The 22,008-nt window shown below is 39.5% G+C and overlaps 1 protein-coding gene across 1 annotated transcript in view; it reads right to left on the bottom strand.

Moving 5' to 3' along the window:
- Positions 1 to 1,043: 1,043 nt before the first annotated feature.
- ADCY5 (adenylate cyclase 5) overlaps positions 1,044 to 22,008 on the bottom strand; it is a 1,541,762-nt gene continuing 1,520,797 nt past the window's right edge. The window contains exons 20-21 of the mRNA XM_085647314.1: positions 18,799 to 18,923; positions 1,044 to 2,310 (exon numbers count right to left, since the gene is read on the bottom strand). Of these exons, the coding sequence (XP_085503440.1) occupies positions 2,182 to 2,310; positions 18,799 to 18,923 (254 nt within the window). The 3' untranslated portion in view covers positions 1,044 to 2,181. The remainder of the gene's footprint in view (positions 2,311 to 18,798; positions 18,924 to 22,008) is intronic.

Here is a 22,008-nt window from a genome sequence, read left to right as displayed (position 1 = left end):
CTGCTGTCAGTTTTGACATCCAACCACAAAACTATCTACATGTTTTTGTGTTTTAAAAAACAAACTGACAAAGCAAGACTTTGTTTCTGGAAAAACAAACAAACGATTGCCCCCCACCCATGGACTTTTTCTGCCAGGGTGTGTTGGTCATTATTGTCTTTTTCTTGTCCTTCACTGCAAGGTTTTTCCTGGTGGTAATAGACAGGAAAATAAGGCATTACACCATCCATCCCAAATACAGCAGAAGGTTAAACACCTTTCCTCCATTGGCTCCTACTACACTGCATTGTTGGAAGAAGTATTCCATCAACTTGGCCAGGGTCATCGTATGGATTACTCCTGTCACCAAATGAGTTTGGTGGACCGATTGTTTGGTGGGCAACATAGTGTCACGTTGCAACAGAGTACCCTGTTTGCCAAAAACTAAATGATGCTCTAAGATGTTTCAAGTTGAAACCAGTGGTAGACTTTATCTAATTGTTAAAATTATGGGTGGGCAAAGTTTTGAAGCTACTCACACTATGTGAAGATGATTAAATTATCCCCAACTTTGAGAATTTCTTGAAATTGATAAATTTAAAAAGAAATGAATAAAAAAATATATTTTTGGTGGTGAAATAAGCAGCAAACCCTACTTTTAGTTCTATATTTTCCTTGCACACATTTTTGGGAAAAGTCTACCACAAAATGTTTTTTGCAGCAAACTTATCCATTTTAGGTGAGAAAGCTTTTAGACTGTGGATTAGTGACAACTGTCCTAAAAAATTGCAAATTAAGGCATTCAGAAATATGCTCTGGTGGAGGCCAGTGGAGTGCCTGTTGAAGAGACTTTGTCTGTCAATCTGGTACTGTTATTCTTGCACTGTCCCATCATGCATATGGGCCTCTGAAAAATACAATGTTTTAAAAAATGATCCACTTAGAGAAAGAAAGCCTTTCCAAGGCACTATGGGAATACCATCCAGAAGGTAAGTCCCCACCTGGTCTCCCCTGCTCACACTCCAGCGCACATAAAGTCCAATAATATTTTCTTGCTGCACAAATTAAAATCATACATGCTGATTTATTAGCCAATTAAAAACCAAGATGGGAATTTGGTTGTTTTGAAAAAATAAATGTCTTCACTGAGCAAGATAGTATGATAGTAGAGCAGTTGCGCGGTTTCATTCCGTAAATGGATGACTGCGCTAAGAAGGCTGGTTTCTTTTTTTTGTGCTGCTTAGCTGGAATAAAAACTGCCAAGTCTGTATCGCAAGAATAATGCACAGCATGTAATACAACTCAATGGCATAGTACACATCAGAATACACACCAGTGTGCACAACCCCTCCGTTCCTCCCGCCCATATATACCATTTACAAAATATAGATTTTGGTTTGTCTGTTAGAACCCCAAGTTGCAATATTACAAAATAAAAATACAAAAGGACGCATCTTGAATATTTAAAGTGTCTTTCGTTTACATATTTAGTTCAACGCGTAAACCAATATGTATATACATATATCTATATATGTACATATACTTCATCAAACAAGAAGCACACAGAAGACTTTTCGATTCAATAAATATGTTTGCAGAGCCGTGATTCCCATGTCTTTGACAACCATATGCGAACTGCGGTCCTCACATCAATGTAGTGCCAGTGATGGGCTTTCCCATACAGAAGGTAGAAAGCATTGTGCTGCTGATTGTCCCTCCAGTAATCTTCGGTGACTATAAACAGCTTCTGTGTGGTGTAGAAGTGAGTGCCAATTTCAGTAGAGAATAACCTGCTTATATGCCAAATTTGAAAGCAATGATGCACTTCATGTGGCTGTTTGTCCAGTACACATACCTTTTCCTCTGCAAAGAAAAGCTTCCTATAGAGTTGATAAATATCTTCTTGTGCCTCCCAGAGCAGTGAGAACTTTCGTTTCATCCCACATTGTGTGTCAACTTCTCCTAAGGTACCTCTTTGGTCAGTGTGGCAGTCATTCAGGATACAGCCGGCTGAAGCTATCGCGCTTGTCCTCTACTGATGCTTCGCCTGCACAACAAGAGTGAGACTGCAGGAGCGGTGTCCTGGAATACGGAGTGAACCAGAGCTCCCTCATGTCGTAGGTCCGCTGCTTGCAAGTGATGTACCAGGGATCCGCGAAACCTTTGGTGCGCGTGCCTCTCCATAGCAACTTTGCGCTACTGCTAACTGATGGGCGGCCCTTCATTTAGAAAGTAGGTTGTCATTTCCCCTTTCCCTTTGACCTTCACAACACCTCGACATTCCAGGTGATAGTTGTTGGATGCTAATACCTGGTGGAGATCTGCTGTCACCTAGAATAAAGGAAATACAAGGAAGAGTTCAATAAAACGACAAGGAAACAATAAACGTAGAGAAAGGTCAGGATCTGAAAGTCTGTCTGTCCATTTGAGGCACATTTATTATGCTGAAAGTATTTCGATGTGCCTGTTGATACATATGTTCTGGGATTTGACAGAATTGGTGTGATTACAACGACACAACATTAATAGCAGAGCAGCGTTCATACCGGGCAGACACATTCTATGAGATGCGGGCCACCAAGAAGCCTATCCTCAGTTCTGCATCTGACCAGAGGACAATTGTTGGGAAATTGACATGTACAATTCTTAGGTGTCCAATTGAATTGAGCAAAAAGTAGTTTTTTGTCATAGTTTTACAGCATGCTAAATAAAATGTCTATAGATTAATGTTGCCAAGGTTGAAGTTTTCACAGATTTAGCCTTTTTTGCCAAAGTAAGAAGCCAAAATGCAGCAAATGTTAAGGAATTATTATTTTTCAAAAATAAGCAGTTCTATCTTCTTAGAGTTTGTTGAACTGAAGATGAGTCATGAATAATAACTTAATTTTAGCCAGATGGATTTCTTTGCCGTACTGTTGACTTACAAAACCTACAAAAGGGGACACATTAGATAGTTACATTCTTCTGTAAGTCAGTGCCAAAATGTATGCAACACATTTTCCAAAGAAATATTGGATTTTGTAAGGTCTCTGTGCCACATATCAAGTAAAATCATTCATCATTGCCAACTTAAACCCCAAACCTCTACAAAGCTACAACGGGCTTGACACCTTACAACAAATATATCAATCGAACTTCAGCTATACATTTCACTAGCATCTGTCTCTAATAGTGTTTACCGCCGAACACTGTATCTGCTAGGTTAGCCGAGATATGCCATATCTATGAGCAAACAACCAGAAAAAGATGCAGAGCGTTTTTGTAATGCTGCACTTCCAATTGACTGTCCTCAATGAATGTGGTGTCCACTTTAAGATTGCTTTTTTTTATTTCAAATAAATAATGCGACTTACTTGTCAATCAATCCACAGGGTAAGTAAGTCACTGGAGGACACTAACATTACAAGGGCATGTTTTTTTCTTGTTTAATACCACAGGACAGAGTTATTTAACTCTTTTCTAAATCAGAACTGGAAATATCACAGGAAAAAGCAGAAATTATTTTTAAAGTTGCAGTTTCGCACTTTCAAGTGTCGAAAATGAGCAATTTTCTTTGCCTTCAAAGAAAGTGTTTTTGATCCAAAAGAGCTTCAATATCAACATACATTTGAGAGCTAGAAACATGGCTCGAGAAAAGACAATTTTTATATACACACAATTCCAAACACAGGGCCAGATGTGAAAGCCATATGTGAAAACCAAAGAATGGGACCTTCTGGGAATAAATTGGTCACCCATCAACATATCCTTTTCATACCAGATTTAGCAAACAATGGGCCACATATTCTACAATATTGGTCATCAAAGCCGCAAATTATGACCAGTCTTTTGGTGACCAGTATAACATTCTGTGAACCGACCTATGGACATTTTGGCTCTTTCAAAGAATTACAAATCAAGTGGGTCACAGTCCTACCTACCTCATTAAAATTCAAACCAGTAGGATGCAAATCTAGACCAAATGGATACCATCACTAAGAAGGTGGAATGTAAGGGATTGCAGACCACCATGCCTGGGATGTGTTTCAATACAGTTATTTCTTTATTTTAAATGTAGCCAGTTTTGTTTAAAAGGCTGCTTATCTTAAAAAATGTTCTCCCTTAAAAGTTTCACTAAGAGTTGGTAGTGCACCTCAGGATTGCTGCCCTTTACACTTTGCGAATATGTTATCAACCCAACATGGGAGTCAGTAAATTATCAATGGTTGGAGACCACTAATACAGTTGGAAGCCATTGATACATTGGATATTGATTCTAAACGCTGAATCGGCATCCAGGTACTATCTCTTTTTATGAGTGAATAAAGCTGTACTGACTCCTAAAAAGGAATCTGTACGAAGGAAATTCTGAGTATTTCTGACAAAAAGTAGGTTTGTACACCTAGCCAAATGTTCCCTAACTATTAAAGTCATCAAGTATATCAGTAATGCCACTCCCTATGTCTGGAGGTGAGCTCTGATTGGAAGCAGGGGCATTGATTTTTCCCAAATGCTGGTCTCTGAAGAATGGTTTTTCACCACTTACTTTACACATCAAGCACAAGTAAATATAGATTGCGTGCATGCTCAGTATACCTACTGAAAACACAAATGGGTACAACAGACTTGGCTAGATCATATTCTTGTCTGAAGGTTCAAAGATACTGCCAGACCAACAAGTATGATCCAGCTGAATTTTTCTTTGGCACAATTATATTCGTGCACAATTAAGTTAATTTATATTCATGAGAAACAAAGCATGGGTGGGTGCTGTTTTTTTCAGAGAAATGGTATGTTCCATTCAGCTTGATGGATTAGTGTAAAATCCAGAGGGGACGATAAACTTGTGCAAGGCACAAAAGAATGTTATGAATGTTAACATTAACCTATGTTAGCATCTATGTCCCATAATTGTATGCCAACCTGCACTTAATATGCCAGAAAGCGACCCTTACTTTGTGATATTGGGGATGGGGTGGGACTTTAACACCATTCTTAATGTTGGCCTATATGGTCAAATGTCTTGCTCAGTGGGTCATCTGCATCAGCCAAGAACTCTGCACGAACAATGGAACAGGACAACTTGGTCATTATGTGGAGACTCAGACCACAGATATCTATAGTTTCAAATCCAAGGGCACACCTCACAAGAGGCAAGCCAATAGTCTATACGCAAATGTATCCAGATCTGGCACTGGGGACTAGTATTTGTAAGTCACCCTACAGCAGGCCTTGCAACCCTAAGTCAGGGTGCTTAACATTACATGTGAGGGCATACCTGCATGAGTTCCATCACTGCCAGTTTAAGTGACCAGGGAAGCCATTTTAGGACATGTACTGGACACTGGTGAAAACGATTTGCTACAAAGTAAGAGGGAGGGCAACAGAGGCTCTCTAATGGGGTTGACACTTAACCCCAAAAGAAATAACAGGACTAAACCATCCTGTCCTTTGTTCAATACAAAAAACACTGACTGTTTTTGAGGTCTCTGAAAAGTAATAAGCATAAACTCAATGGCTGAGTATTAGTCCAATATCATTTATATTTTCACATTTTGGAGTATTCTCGGATTAGGCCAACACGTGTTTCAGTACTACGAAGTCGCTTCATCAGGGCCATGAGATATGTTACATATGCAAATGCTGTTAATGATACACAGCACAAACAATTAATATTGCATCAAAAAATGACAGCGTTAGGTGACAGTAGAAAGGTAGTAATTCACTGTAGAAAGTGAATAAAAGTGGAAAGAGATACAAGGAAATGCTTTACGTGAAAAAGTTGGGACAAGACTATTTGCTGTAAACCATTTTCTTGTATCTCTTTCCACTTTTATTCACTTTCTACTTTTCAGATGCCTCCTAAACAGTCAGTGTTTTTGGTATTTAACACAGGACAGGAGGGTTTAGCCCTGTTATTTTTTTGGAGGTTAAGTGTCAAACCCATTAGAGAGCCTCTGTTGCCCTCCCCTCTTACTTTGTAGCAAACAGTTTTTGTTACAGAGGCCATTAAACACTGTGGAGAGACCAATCGCCTCATGTTTTGTTCTGAATACAAATAAATCTATAGAGCTTAAGAATGTCGAAACATTTTAACAAAAGAGTAATGTTGGCCACCTCACTCTTTAACTAAGTGAGTGTTGCTAAAGGAAATTAAAATGGATCTGGACCATGCAAAAGTCTTAAATAATTGTTTCTTCAATTAGAAAGACTTATGATCAAGGAGAGCTCCAAGTGGTGGGAGGTACAAAGACTTAGGCAACACTTAGAAAGAAAATTAATACAGGAAGGATTACGATTAAATCTTTTTCCATCAGCAGAAAACATGAGGGAGGAAATGGTAAAAAAGTGGCATTTAAAGTTACAAAATACCTCACTTGACTTAATAACAATGCTCATTGAACAAGCTGAAGCCAGTATGATTAGATTACAAAATGAAATTATTACCACTAAGAAAGATATAGATGATTTAATGTGTGAAGATTTGACAACTAAAAACGATGAGATTTTAGACCGTGTACTCGATACATATCAAGATGAGATAAAAAACAAGAAATGATAAAAATTAGAACAAGATTTTCAGGACAATAATTCGGGAAGGATCTACTCATATGTGAAAAAATATTATGGAGTTTCAAGCAAAAAGAAAGACTTGAGCCAGACTAAAGAGAAATGTAGCTCTTAAATTTCCTTGCGCAGCACAGTTAGCCTTACCACTGACAGTGAGCCCTCAACAAGCTCTTCTTTTCTTCAACCTAAATCTCCTTTTTTAGAAGAATTGCGCATAATGCATATGGCAGAAAGAACAGCAGCATCCTTAGCAAGAAAAAACATTGACAGGAAACCACCACTCAAAGGCACCAAAAGAACAGAAGAAGAAACAGACAACAAAGGTGTCAAGACAAGAGAACAAACAAAACAAGAATTGAATATAGTAATTAATTTATCAAATTATGTCCTATCTTCAGAAAAATTGTATGTTCTTAATAAAGGGTAACTTGGCTCTGTCTCAACATATTGATTTTTTAAGTTTGAAAGTGGATTTTTTTTTCATTTGTACAGAAACTGAAATTGAAAACGTTTTTTGAGATCACTCCACGTAAACATCCCAGAGAGCAGGTGATATTGGTCACTCCACACATTTAATCAGAGATTCGGAGGATATAAAAACTTTAATATCATTATCTAAGTCTGGGCCCCATACCTTGGAAGAAGTAGCAACAGTTTTGGATATTCATTTTGACATACCAATAGAGAGTGGCTTACAGCCAAAATAAACCTTTTCCCCAAAATTTGGTAATGAGGACAATATTGATTTTTTTGAGAGATGTGTCCTACGAGACATAGGTGATTTAAACGTTGATCGTAAAGCATTAAACTTAACCAAAACACAGTCTGCACTTTTCTCTCTGAAGGAAAATAAAGAGATTGTTATCTGTAAGGCAGAAAAAGGTGGTTCTATTGTAGTTTTATACTATGAGGCTTATAATAAAGAGGCTTTAAGACAACTGTCTGACCATTTATGCTATGCACTATCCACTCCTACTTCAGTCAAGCATGCAGAAAAAGAGCTCACAAACTTTGTTGTCAAATCGAGGGATCCAGGTCTATTGAGTGATGAAGAATATAGTTATTTAAAAATAAAAAATCCTAGGACTTTGGTAATTTACTTTTTTGCCCAAGTTCCATAAAAATCCTATAACTCCACAAGGTAGAATGATAGTTTCTAGGAATAATTCTTTATGTGAATGTTTATCAGAGTACATCGATATTTACATGGCACCATTTGTAAAAGATGTGCCGTCTTGTATAAAAGACACCACAGATTTTTTTAACACATTTTGACAATATTACTTGGGAGGATAATATGCTTTTGGTTAAAATGGATTTGAAATCTCTATACATGTGAATATCCCATATAGATGGTATCTGGAGTATGAAATATCTCTCCAGCAGACTAGCTAGCCTGTTATCACATAGGATGTTAGTAGAGATGGCTAATTTTGTATTGAGTAATGATTTCTTCTTTTATGAAAATTCTGTGTACCATCAGACACGCAGAACCGTGATGCGTTCTCGATTCGTGCCGTCATATGCATCCCTGTGTATGGGGAACTTTGAAAGAGAAATTAGTTATGGTGAATTGGCAGTAAAGTTTGAAAACAATGTATTATTATGGCTTAGATTAATTGATGATTTTTTTTTTAATGGAAGGGAGACATCAACACTTCACTGCAGTTCCATTCAACCCTTCATAGCAATTCTTTGACTATTAAATTATCCATTGAATACAGTGCAAAAACCATTAACTTTTTAGATTGTACTATTTAAATTGAAAATCAGAAATTAATGGGCACGATATAAAGAAAACCTACTTCTGTATACAGTAGTTTACATTTCACTTAATCACATCCATCATATCAGAAACACAACATTCCGTATGGAGAACGACTTAGAGCTAGACAGATTTGCAGTAAAGACTCAGACTTTGAAACTGAAGCTATTAAGATAAGAATGTGTTTTATTCAATGAGGTTACAGCCCCAAATAGTGATTCACAAGGCCTATAATAAAATAAAACAGGTAAAGAGAACTGATCTGCTGTATAAACATTTGGCACACCTCATAAAACTAGAAATAAAACTTCCAGGAGTAGTGGTACCATTAGGTTCATCACAAGGTTCTATCAAGAATGTCCTAAAATACAGAAAATATTTGATGATCATTGGCATCTGTTATGATAAGATAATGATTTAAGCAAACATCTACACATTCACCCTCAAATCACCTTTCAAAGAGGAAAATCTTTGAAGAACACTTTATGTTCTAGTGACACAGTCAGCTACATGAAGAAGTACACAGGAGAGACACAATATTAGACACACCAGGTTTTTTTTAATGTGGTAACTGTAGTTGCTGCAACTCTATGTGTAGCAAACAAACACAATTTTTTGACTTGGAGAGAAAGAATGCCTTAAGCATTAGAGATTTCGTAAATTCCAATACTTGCTTCAGCATATATGTAATCACTTGTACATGTGAAAATCTCTATGTAGGCTCCACCACTAAACCTGTTAAAGAGCGTTCGAAGGAACATTTGAGAGCCTTTAGAAATCTCAATGACAAATACCTTATGTCACTTCATCTGAAAGATACCATTTGTGGCACTAGACTCAAGGACATATGCTTTATAGCAATTTAAAGCATTAATCCTCACTGGAGAGGTGGAGCTCATGAAAAAAAAACTAAGCCAAAGCTTTTGGATTTTTAAACTTAAAGCCCTTAAATTAGGCTTTAATAAAGGAGAGGAATTACACTATTATTTATGACATGCTATTTTGTGATCTGTATTTCAGATATTATATCTGCGTTACAATAGTCTCTTTCTTTTAGCCTATCAATACAACCTACATGTAAGACATATCAGTTCAAGCTAATATTCATTGAGTAGATGATGTTAACAGTCGAACACACACATTGAGTGTAAAACACAACTTTGTTTACAACATTTTTCAACCACACAGTAGTGGAATCCAGTAGATTAACCCATAATTGGATTATTTGAATTATTCTTGTTTTTATCATCACCTTTGAAATACACCATACTATGAATGAATGAGTTAATGAATATAAGCTTTATAGAATGCAAACTTAGCCCAGGGGTGTCAAGGCGCTGCAGAAAGAGGTCAGGAGAACTGAGGTGCACATATGTACAAGGCTTACAGAGTAGAGAGAGTAAAAAGCCATATCTTCAAGGCTTTACGAAAGAGAGAGTGAGATTCCAGATCCGAAATTGAGAGCGGAAGGGAGTTCCAAAGCTTAGCCGCAGAAACAGAGAAGGCTCTGCCTCCCCACCTAGCTTTCCTAAAACTTGGGACTATCAGCAAGTTCTTGCTAGCCGATCTTAACTGCTTGGTGGGGACATATCTCCAAAATAGTTTCTTAATGCCTTCGGACCCTGTATTGTAGAAAGCCTTATGAACAAGGCAGAGGGCTTTAATACAATTTTCCGACCAAGCGACAGCCAGTGCAGATTCCTGATAGTGGCCAAGACTGAGTGATGTTTGGGAAAACCCATCACCAGCCTGGCAGCAGCATTCTGCACTAGCTGAAGTCGATGCACAAGCCCCTTATTAACACCCAAATAAAGGGCATTACAATAGTCTAATATAGACAACACAAGGGCCACAATGGCCTGTTTTAGGGCAGAAAAGGTAAGAAATGTGGAGATCTTTCTGAGAATCCTTATCATCCCAAAGCAGGTAGAAACTGTCCTATTGATTTGGGGGCCCAAAGAAAGGGAGTTGTCAATTATGATGCCCACATTTTTGGCACTGTGGCCAGGGCGGGGGCAAGGACCAAGCATGTCTGGCCACCAAGCTTCCAACCAAAAATTAAAACCTCAGTTTTTTCCCCATTGAGTCTTAGATAGTTCTCTACCATCCAGGAAGCCACTGCCTGCATACAGTTTTTAAAATTTGCCGCTGATGCTTCCACACTGTCAGTGATAGAGACCATAATTTGAGTGTCATCAGCATGAGATAACACTTCTAACCCAAAAGATCTTACCACCCTGGCGAGAGGGGCTACATTAATATTAAAAAGGGTAGGACTCAATGAGGAACCCTGAGGGACTCCACAGAACAACTGATTGGATGCTGAGTAGAATTGACCCATCTTGACCCTTTGTGACCGGTCCATAAGAAAAGAGGTGTGCAGATTCAGGGCAATGGCCCTTAATCCCAATTTCCCTAAGCCTCCCAACCAATCATAGGGGAGAGATAGTATTGAAGGACGCTGTAAGGTCCATATATACTATATACATTGGTTAAGAATAACTGTAGAAAAACTTTGTGCTATTATCTATGAGGCTATATAATGTTCTTTTCCTCGATTCAATATTATTGAGTAATGCTATTGAATTAATTAGCTTCGCAGTATTTTGAAGCTAGTATTTGGTAACTAACCACAATACAGATAAATCAATAATTCTTATGTTGGATACTAATCAATACAACTGGAAGTAATATGTGAAAGCAGCATATGTATTACTTTTGTTTTAATTGCAGAGGAAACAAACTGATGCAGAATACGGAATTAAACTGAATTCAATTTTTGAGTTTGCATAATATAGTTGAATCATTGTTATGTTAGACACTACCCAATACGATTGGACGTAATATATTAGGTATTAGTTTTTATGCGAAGAGGATAATAACTGATGTTGAATCCAGAAGTGAACTAAGACTAACTGGCGAGTTCCCGCACCAGTGGAGGCAGCCCGCACACTATAAACGGAACGATTAACTATTTATAATGGAGCTGCACAAAGCTCGGGTGTTTACAGACTCCCAGATGCCATTAGCAATCGACCATTGTGCTGGTAAGCTGCTCCGCGAAATGATGTTTTGTTATTGATTGTTTGTTCATTTATAGGACTCGGACGTTTCTTAAATCTAAAGGGGGGTTTTTCACTCGTTTTAGATTCCACACACAGTGTTGACCTAGCGTAAACGCGATTTAGAAATTTATTTTAGCAGATCAGTTGTAAGGTATACAATGTTTTATTTAAACAGTACGTTTTCATTTTGTGGTTTATAATCGCTTCTTGCACAACGATCACTGGCTGTCGTGTAATTTAGAACACTTTTTTCCCTATTGTTTTGTTAGACTGTTTTAAATCTTGCCAATAATCTGGCATCTGTTAGAGATAACATAGGATTGTGTATTTTTAATTTCCATTAGACAATGAGCAGGAGAACCGTTAAATAATGAGAGAGATTATTCTTTTACCACTTTTTTTTTTTTTTACCACTCTTGACATGGAACTTATTTAGATGGTTTTCTCCATTCCCCTTTTTCATATTCAATGGGTTGAACATTACCTTTCGGAAGAATATAAGAAATACATCAACAGCACACATTGAATCTACAATGTGAGTTTAATATGAACTAACTAGCGCAAATTAGGTTCTTCTATTAAATACTGCCTTTTTTCACTGACAGATCCTTGAATACTTAAGAAGAACCTATCATCTATTTACTAAACTGCATTACCCTAGTGCAAAAAATGTCTCAATTCATTATGAACATGGTTTGTTCACCTTTTCATTATTTTTTTTCCTTTTGGCTTTAATGATGATAAACATGGTGGATTGTTCGTAAAAAACTCTATGCATTCTGAATTATTAAATATTTTATGATTTTTCACATAAGCACAGAGGAATTTTAATTTTTTACTCTTCTTTGAATCATTAACATTTTTAACAATGGTCTGCTGTTTTGTCTATCATTTATGGATGTTTACATTTTAGCTTCACTTTTTTTGTCTCCATGCTGTTTAAATTTTGTGTTACTCATTCTAACCTTTCTCTCTGACTGTACTAAGCAATTTATGTATGGTGCTTACTCATGTGACATTAATTTATTTTGTTGCCTCTGCACGCAGGCCCCCACTACCGCCAATGTAAGACCTAACGCCTAAAGACACCTCTACACCCGTCGCCCCTGGGCCGTGGAGAAGAGGACCAAGGGTGTCCCTTTGTCCAGAGCATCATGAGGTCTGAGGCCCTCTACTGGTTCAGCCGGACTGGCCTCCCAGTCCAAGCTTGCAGCCTCTTTATATGAAGACCGATTCCCATAGAGTAACATTGGCAGCTGACAGTTTTTTGAACTGAAAACATTTCTATTAAAAAATTTACTTAGCTGAGCAAATTGCTTCTGGTTCCTAAACATATATAAAGATACGTGTTATTCTTATAAATTGGTGTGGATCTTCTTATTGAGTTGTGTGTCTCCTTTAATGATAAGTGTATGTATTTTCAAGTGTCTTGCACTCCTCTGTGATAAGCCTAAGGCTGCTCGATAACACATTACCCCGTAGAAAAGCACCACGGGATTGCAATAGAAAGCCCCCTGTCCACTCATAACTGAACCACTTATATATATATCATATAAAGAGTCAGCTTCCTACAAATGCAATATTCAGGGCAAAGATCAGTAAGCAAACCTTTGAATATTTCTGGACAAACCAGTGATCAGCTTCCAAGGATGGGGTATTGTGGGAGGCCTATAGCTATGGGTTCTGTATATCTAAGCCATCAGGGACTCTCAACGTGAACCAAAAAACGCTCAAAAGATTTGAAGGTGAAAGCGGCAGGTTTTAACATCTTCACCAGTCAACCACAGATTAGTGTTCTTGTTAATAAACATGCTACAGTCTGAGAGTTTTAGGGACAAGGCGGACAGGGAAGTTACGTTTTGGGGCAAAAATAAACTTGCTAGAAACCATGTTGCTCATCCATGGAGTACAGGTGACATAACTGTCATTCACACTCTGACATGTCCAAATGATATGACTCCACTGGCACACTCCCCTGTTTTAGAGACTTCTATAGGAAGCTGTATACCTCTCAGATGCAATATTTTAAACAGAAACAATAGATCATCTAGCTAAATTAAACCTTGTGTGGATTCAAAACACATAGAGACAAATACTAAAGCAAGCACAGTAGAAGAAATTATAAGAGGAATTAAGGGCATGCTAAAAGACAAGGTGCCGGGGAAGAAGGACTTATGGTGGCTTTTTGTAAGGAGTACTTCGATATCCTGGCCCCTAACATACTGACAATATTAGAGGATACACACACTTGTAGACAGCTCTTACCAATTCTTTGTGAAGCAGTAATTGTTGCACTATTAGAACCAGGTAAGCAAGAATTTCTATGTTCCTAATATAGGCCTTTGCCACTGCTCATCACCGATATCAAAATCCTGGCCAAATGTATTGCTAAATGTCTCCTCTCATATATGCCTAAATTGGTACTAAGTCATCAGGCAGAATTTGCCTGGGATAGATCAATATGCATAATGTATGTATATTCTTTTCACTGGTTAAGCAACTTTACCCTGAGGCCAAAGTTGCTGCACTCTTTTTAGACGTAGAAAGTATGTTTCATCCGCACAAAATGCTGTGCATAAGTGCCCTGCTAAAGAGGATGGGTGTGGGTGATGTACTTCTGTCATGGATATCTCTTCTTTCTTCAAACCTGACCGCTCAGGTAGGATCAATGGGGCCCTGTTGCAATAATTCAGTATTGCATGCTGGACACATCAGGGATGTCCATTAGTCCCACTCTTATATGCATGGACAACAGAACCACTTGCCTGTGTATGGGAAAGCCATTTGTATAGGGTAGCAGATTTCCTTATATGCGCATGATATTCTGTTATATTTGTGCAACACCATGGATTATAGACCTCCCTCACCCTGCATGACATACTTGGCTTTGGCAGGCTTCCAGGTCTTAATTTTAATTGACATAAGGGTCTTATTTTCTACCGCAGAGGAAGATGCCCTTCTTTATGAGGAGATCTGTCGGATACGCCGGAAATCCATATTTCCACAATGGGCTACCTTGCTTTAACCCTTCTGTCAACCGATGGGAAATGATGGCTAACCTCCATGAACACACCAATCACAAAACATTAATACCAGAATATAAAAAAGTCTGTTCAATCAATCACGGCTTGGGACTGGTGGAGCTATGAGGCAGTGGGTGACCAATCTGGTGCAAGAGTTGACAGGTGCCCCGGGGGCTTATTTTAATACACAAATAAGAGGAAAATCCCTCAATAGAATACACATACTTCTGCACTTTAAATGCATCCAACAGTTCCATAACAGGCCAGCAACACTGCATACTATTGGCCTTCTGACAGATGCCACGTGCACAGTATGGTTGCATTCTAAAGCACATTGTGTGAAATTGCTCAGGAGTGGAATTATTCGCGGAACTACATAAAACGATGAGGAATGTGCTTGAGAACTCACCATTAAATGCATTGCTGTGGTATGTCAAGGGATCCGACTTGCTGTGAGGTATTGCACAGCTTTTGCTCTCGGGCCTAAGTGTAGGTTGGTGCAGAAACGGCTTCTCTGCAATGGCGGAGGAGCGGCGCCCCACTGCCTGGCTCAGAGCCAGCAAATATAAAAGAAAACGATTTTCTAGCATCTTTTTTTTCCATTTGCTGACTTGTGCAGAGAGAGGCGGGGCACAGGAAGAGGAGTGCTATGTGCACACCCGAAGTCCGCGTATGCGTTTGGCCGGCCATTATAGGCTGATCAAAACACACATGCACACTTAGATTTATCCAGCCCGGCTGCATTGAACAGCTGGGCTGGAGAAATCCCTACCGATTCCGGGGCCTGAGAGGAGCATCTTTTCAGCCCTCTCAAGCCAATTCCTGCGCGGTTCTCCAAGCAGGAGAGCAGTGAGGGGATTGGATGGGAGTCTGTCCCAGAGGCAGGCTGGGACCAGGAAGAGAAGAGAAAGCGTGACACAATGCGGGAGGCAGCCAGCGGCTTCAAGCAAGTTATTGTATTTTTTCTATATTCTAAACACCCCCTTCTGCGTGCCTCCTCCACACTCCCACTCCAGCGTTTCCTCCAACCGCCCCACCACCCTTTGTTTGGGGTGGCCTTCCCTGGGGTGAGGATGCGTTAGGGTAGGGGTCACCTTTCAAGGCTAGCGACTCAGTCCTCTTCCCTGCTAAGGCTGGGCCACTTTGAAGGAATACTTACTTATAGTCAGAAGGGCACGACCATTTAACACCTGACTGCTGGAGTTGTGGTTTCAGATTAGTCTCTCATTTGACACTCCACTGGATCCCCTGGCATGCGATTCCTTGTGAATATGGGGTTTTGCTGTTGATTTGGGCTTTCTTAATGTAAAGTCAGTTTGCTCTTCATACTATTTGTGTGGTATTTCACTGAATAGGCATATGTGCCTCCAGTTCTAAGGCGGATTCTTTGATTGCGACTATCTTTCACATGAACCTAGCTATACACATTATTGTAATGTCGCTTGTCTTTTTTTCTGTTTTGCAAGTGTATGGTAAACTAATACAAAAGTTTTAGAAAGTGCTCCATACAACTGAAAAAGGACTTCATTCCATTGTCTCATGACTGAATTATAGCGAGAATGCATTTGAGGCAAGAGTTTATTGTTTCACTATTCACATCTTAAGTTGTGCTACTTCAAGATTAAAACCTTTCCACAGTTCAAGTAATCTTTTCTATGTTGGCTTTTTTATCCAGCGTTATCGAAATATGCATCGTTGTTGGCACTGGAAAGACTACAACTGATTCATTTGAGTACTTCACCACCCGTCTTTCTGCACTGACATGTTGCCCAATGCACAGAAGCCTTGAACAGGGTGGCACTGCCTAGCCCCACTGCTGAACCACCTTGAATTCCCCAGTTTAACCCCGAGTTCGGTCTTTTATGTGGCAGACCGTGAAAGCTCATCATCTCTGTATCACATGGATCATTAGCCTGAGAAACAGCCTAGAGTGAGGATGCCTATGGCAAAACATGGGAGAGGATGTGGTCCGTCGGCTGCGCTGCCGCCTCTGGTGCAGGAAACCAGGGTTCGAGCCTCGAGGTCGCGTCCACTTCCTGAGATTTTGGGCAAATCACTTAATCTCCCCGTGCCTGAATGTGCAATGTAAATACGGTGCTGTGGAAAGCGCTCCAATACCTTCGGGTCGAGTTCGCGCTATATAAATATGCAAAAAAAAAAAAAAACTATTTGTAAGGTAAAAAAGCGTTCTAAACATCCAGTCACTCAAGGTTTCAGATTTGCATACACAAAATGCACAGCAGATCTCTGAGCGAATGCTGTAACATTTCGGGCGAATTCCTCTCATAAAAAGCTGTGGAAGCAACATCAGAGCAATACATTCAAAAAGCAGATTAAACAACGGATGATGTCAGGAAGACAAGGGTGTCAGTGGGTAACGCAGAATAAAACAGCCAGTGCAGGGATAAGATTCTGAAAGGGGCAGAGGAGAAAATGCAGAAAAATGTCGTAAATCAGATATGCTAAAGCTATACTTCTCAGGATGTCATAATTCAAAATGCAAGGATAAGGGCTGTAGATGTGGTTCAAAGGAACACATCGGCTGCACGACGAAGAAGCCAGTAGCACTTGCGTGTTTTTCGGTCTATTGATACCAAAACGATTCCCAAGGTCTTGGGAAGGTCAGGTATAATTGCACTCTTCATAATTTGAAAGCATGACGGGAGCAGGCTACAACTGACCTGTTTACACGAATACTGGTAGCAAAAGAAAGTTTAAAAAAAGAAAAAGTAAAAAAAAAAAGTCTAAATGAGAATTTTGATTTCACAACCAACAAACTGGAGCATGGCAGAGCAGGGATGCAATTTATTTACACGTTAGTAACGCGTTTGATCGCATCCTGCAGAGATGCATTCTCACTTCAGTGCTCTTCTCTGAGTTCATGGTAATCTCACAGAGGAGCTTGAATGGGATATGTTTCTGTTTAAGACTACTGATTGACTGGCACCACAGGAGTAGAAATCAGAGTTTAAAAATGTAGGAGGGGGAAGTTAGGTTGCATGGAAGCCAGTGCAAGGCTAATCCCTTGGGAAGAAAAATCTTGAGGCACAGTACAAGATAAGTGACCGCGGAGAAGGCTTCAGGAATCGCGACCACAAAGTCACCAAACAGTGTGACACAGATATTGGGATATATGGGGAGAAAAAGTGAAATTCCGGAGTGTATAAAAGTGTACTACCAGCAGAAAACGTTTTTTTTCTGCTGCAGTTATATTAAAATGCTTACCCACACAAATTGAGAAAATGTGCCCATATTGCAATGCATCAAGATATGCTGATTTGTAATAAAGAAGTGAGAAACTATAAAGTAGGCAATGAACACAAACACAAACATCTCCCAGAATCCTTTGGGAGCAGATGACTTCCCAAGTTTCATACAAGTAATGGGTTTCTGTAGCTCTTTAGATTTTACTAGGGATTCTAACTGACAAGTTTCCTCATTGAGCAAAGTAAGTAACTATTTTGCTGTAAAAGTTCATAACATCTTATCTATCTACTAATTCATCTTTACTTTACAGTTTCTTGTAGTATAGAGTAAAGGCAGTGTTGATTTTTGTTTGTTTGAGGCTGCAGCTACCTCATTTACATTTCTGTAACCACTTACTGGGGTTTTCTGTGGTTCCTCTGACTTCTTGAACCATCTTGCTCATAGTTTCCCAGCTCTCTCCCCGCAGTCAATAAAACTGAGGCACACTCTGCAAGGCATCATTTCGAGTAGTGTGTCTGCATCAACACACCAGGCGGACAGTTACGATTTGTAAAAGACACACAACTGATGGACGGAATGCAAAACAAATCAAAACATTCATCCCCAGTCAAAAGATCTGGGTTAAATCCATCATTCTTTTGCTCACCGTGCCACCCCAGTTTAAACCTGGCCATATGCAAATCAGTCTTGACCCTGTGCCTCATGGAAACAGGCAAGCCAGGCCCTCCCTGGACCGGAAACAAGCATCCTAGGACCGGTTTCACGATTTGCAGACAGTTTCGAGTTGGGTGAAAGAAATGGTGAATGGGTCAGTCCACAATTTAAATGTTGTTTTGTTGAAGGATCTAAGCATGCATACGGTGGAGAAAATCTGAGTGTAGGACACAATGGAAAATATTCTTGCAAAGAATGGAGAGTCGAATGCATAGAAAGCAATCAAAGCAAAAGTGGTGTATCAGAAATATTAAATTAAATAAAAAAAAGGCTGGGATTGAGATCAGGAAGGAAAAGCGCTGCGAACAAATGGGCAAAATGTGAGGCACTATGCGTGGTTCTGTGCTGAGAATAAGGTGGAACATGGTCAGAGTGCAGCTGTGCTCTGCTGTCACGTTCTAGCTTTTAGTGGTTTCATACATTAAGTCTGGTTTAAATGATAGTACCAAAATTAAACCCTTAACTTATGGCATGCATTCCTTAGAAAAAACGTTACCTGGATCCGCTCAGGAACACCGGTGCTGTCCATTCGACTGGCTACATTCACTGTGTTTCCCCAGATATCGTACTGAGGCTTTCGAGCCCCTATTACTCCAGCTACAACTGGGCCAATATTAAGTCCTAGCAACAAAAAAACAAAAATTAAAAAAATATATTGAAACCATACACTTTTGCATATAATAACTTTGTATTTTAATAATACCTTTTCAGCATGTAGCCCATAGCCATATGTAAGAGCTGCATATTACAGTGGCATCAATGCACACCTCTCCAAAATAGTCCATCACTTACCGAAACAGGAAGCACAGATACATTTTGAATATTACATACAATCAATGTTAACCTTTTTTTTAAGTGTGCTAAGGAGCTGTGGCAGAAGGAGATAAAGGAACTTTCTTAACAACATGCAATCCAGTCAATGTTGTTAAGATGTCAATAAAAATATGAAGAACATTTTTATTGTGTTTGCATTTGCTACTAGATTTTATCAATTTCCCACATTAAGGCACATTTTTCGAGACGTTTATTCGTTCTTTATCATTCTTGCATTCAAATATTTCACTTCATATCTCCATACCATTTAAAAAAAAATACTGTGCTTTGTTCTGGATAATAGGCTTATCATCAGTTCATTCATTTGTGTGCAAAATGTAATAATCCACCCCCTACTGAGACTATGTCTTGGTTTGAGAATAAGCTGTGAGAAGTTGAACTTCAAAAATAAGAAAACAATCTTTTGTCTTCTTCTGTGGGTCAGAAGGTTGGACTAGGAGCACAGTTATCCACTCCGACAGAGTCTTTGAAATATGAAAACACTGAGGACCTCTTCCCAAAGAAAGTATGAAAACTAAGAAAGCTGGGAACAGAATTGACATCAACATTTAAATCCTTAGGGACAAGACATTTCCTCTCGCATGACTCTAAAGAAAGAGCTTTCTCATCCTTATGATATGCTAGAAGTTTAATTAAAAATTGTTGTTTTGTTTAGAATGTTTTTTAAAAATTATTTTTAGCTGTCCAAGGTAGGTCCTAGAGAGCCAGATCTATGTCAGAGTTTCCCTTTGTATATGGGTTCCATTTATTTTTATTTTTGCTATTTTTGTATTATAGTGGTTTTATCCAAAGCTATGTACACAAGAGGCAGTGCAATTGAATGAAGAAGCAAAAAAGCCAAACAAGCAAAGGCTAGGATGTAGTAGGGGTTAAAAGTAGATAATCTTTTAACAAAGGTTTAAATGATGACAAAGCAGCGACGGCCCGTATAGGGCGTGTTACCGGGGCGGTGACGTGGGGCAGAGGAGGGGCAGGGTGGGGGGTTGCAAAATGCAGCTTAAGGCCGATTGCAGGTAAGTTACGAAAAAAATAAAGAAAACAAATTTTGTTGTGCGCGCTGCATCGCATTTTGCGATGCTGCGCGTGCAACAAAATTCGTTTTTTTTTCCCCGTAACTTACCTGCAATCGGCCTTATGCCGGATTTTGTAACCCCCCACCCTGCCACTCCTCTGCCCCACGTCACCGCCCCGGTAACACGCCCTATACGGGCCGTCGCTGTGACAAAGTAGAAAAAATCTTACAATCCAAAGAATCTAATTCCGGAGCAAAGAAGCCAGTAACATGGATGAGTGAAAAGTGAAAGACGCTCAGGGAGGTCAGGGTGTGGATAGCAAACATGCTGAAGCAGAGGTAAGAGGACGGGTGGAAAAGTAGGGCGAGATCAGAAAGGATAAAGGAAGAAAAGAAAATGCTAACATATAAAAACAATGCATAGAAAACGAAATGTGCATTGTAAAGAGAAGGGCAACCACTTTAATTATTACAAGTAGGGGGCGGAAGAAGAGTGTGAAGGAAGAGAGAATAGAAGCAGAAAGTAGGCATTGTGTACGTACTGCAGAGTAGTCTGGAGCTATTTAGGTAGACTCGTAAACAAAGAACAATATTTGAATCACGATAGGACAAGGGTTTAAAGTAGTAGTTTCAGCCATGAAAAAGGAATAAAAGGTTACATTTGGGTCATAAACGTTCAGTAGGCTGATCTCCACTCCATCAAGTAGGCCTTGTACAAGACCATATGGGGATATATGGAGGGGAGTCTCTAAGGCTGCCATAAATCCTCGAACTCGAAAGGGAACCTTTGGGGCTACCCTGATACTCACCCTCCGGGCACAGGTGGAATATGTGGTGAAAGCATCTGTCTCTCCATTTCTTATGGATCTTTTGGACCTCAGAGTCCGACAAATATGTCTCCTGCAACATTGCTACATGTATATGATGTCCACAGAGATAGGTCTACACCCTGCATTGCTTCAAAAATTAGTTGAACCCTCGAACATTCCATGTTAGAAATGTAATAGGACACATCCCCCGCCTCACATCCCCCACGACTCCTCCACCCAGAATCCCCGCCGCTACTGCTGCCAAGAACTTATAACAGTGATAAACAGAAACTCCCACTCACCGGGTAAACACATCTAAAACAATACATGCCTTCCCAATCATCTGCAATACCCTCAACCCCCGCATTCAAAAATAACACTAAGTTCACATCTATCAACTATTTCCACCCAACAAAGGGGAACACCAAAGTAAAAGACTAGAAGAGACCTAAAATAAAGATCACTATACCCACTCACTAACTACAAATCACCCCTTACTCTATCAGTGAAATATTTAGCACAGGGGGAAGAGCGCTGTAGATCCATTAGGTACAATTAGGCGCAAAACATGTTGACCTGATTACTCTACTTCTTACTCACAGCTACTTTACACGCTGCTAGTGGTTTTTACCAGTTTTTTGGTCCCTTTAATCTTGCCAGGATAACCTCCACATTTAAATGGTTACTTGGTATCGCCTAGACTGTTTTATTCTTTATTCCCTTACTTTTTACAACCCCACATGCCCATTACTCTCTCGCACACACACCTTCCATCATACAGCAAAAACAAAAAAAGATCTCCACCAAAGTGACCCTTCGTGGGGCCTGTAGGGAATTGCAGCGCCGGCCTGCTGAGGAGCAATGTCCAATGGTGAAGCAGGACATCCTTAGGGGTCTGTGAGGGAGGGTAACAAGACACCATCCATAGGATTTCCCCTTGTTCTCTTGTGTTTTTGAGAGTCGGCTTTCGTTTTCTTCTTCTTTTTGTTTTATCTTTTAATAGACACAGTATCTATGTGGTTGACAATACGATTGCTTTTAGAGCGTGGGT

The sequence above is a fragment of the Triturus cristatus genome, chromosome 3_2 (assembly GCF_964204655.1).
Source record: "Triturus cristatus chromosome 3_2, aTriCri1.1, whole genome shotgun sequence".
NCBI lineage: Eukaryota > Metazoa > Chordata > Amphibia > Caudata > Salamandridae > Triturus > Triturus cristatus.
Note: the sequence above shows the minus strand (reverse complement) of the source record. Positions and strands in the feature narration are given on the sequence as shown.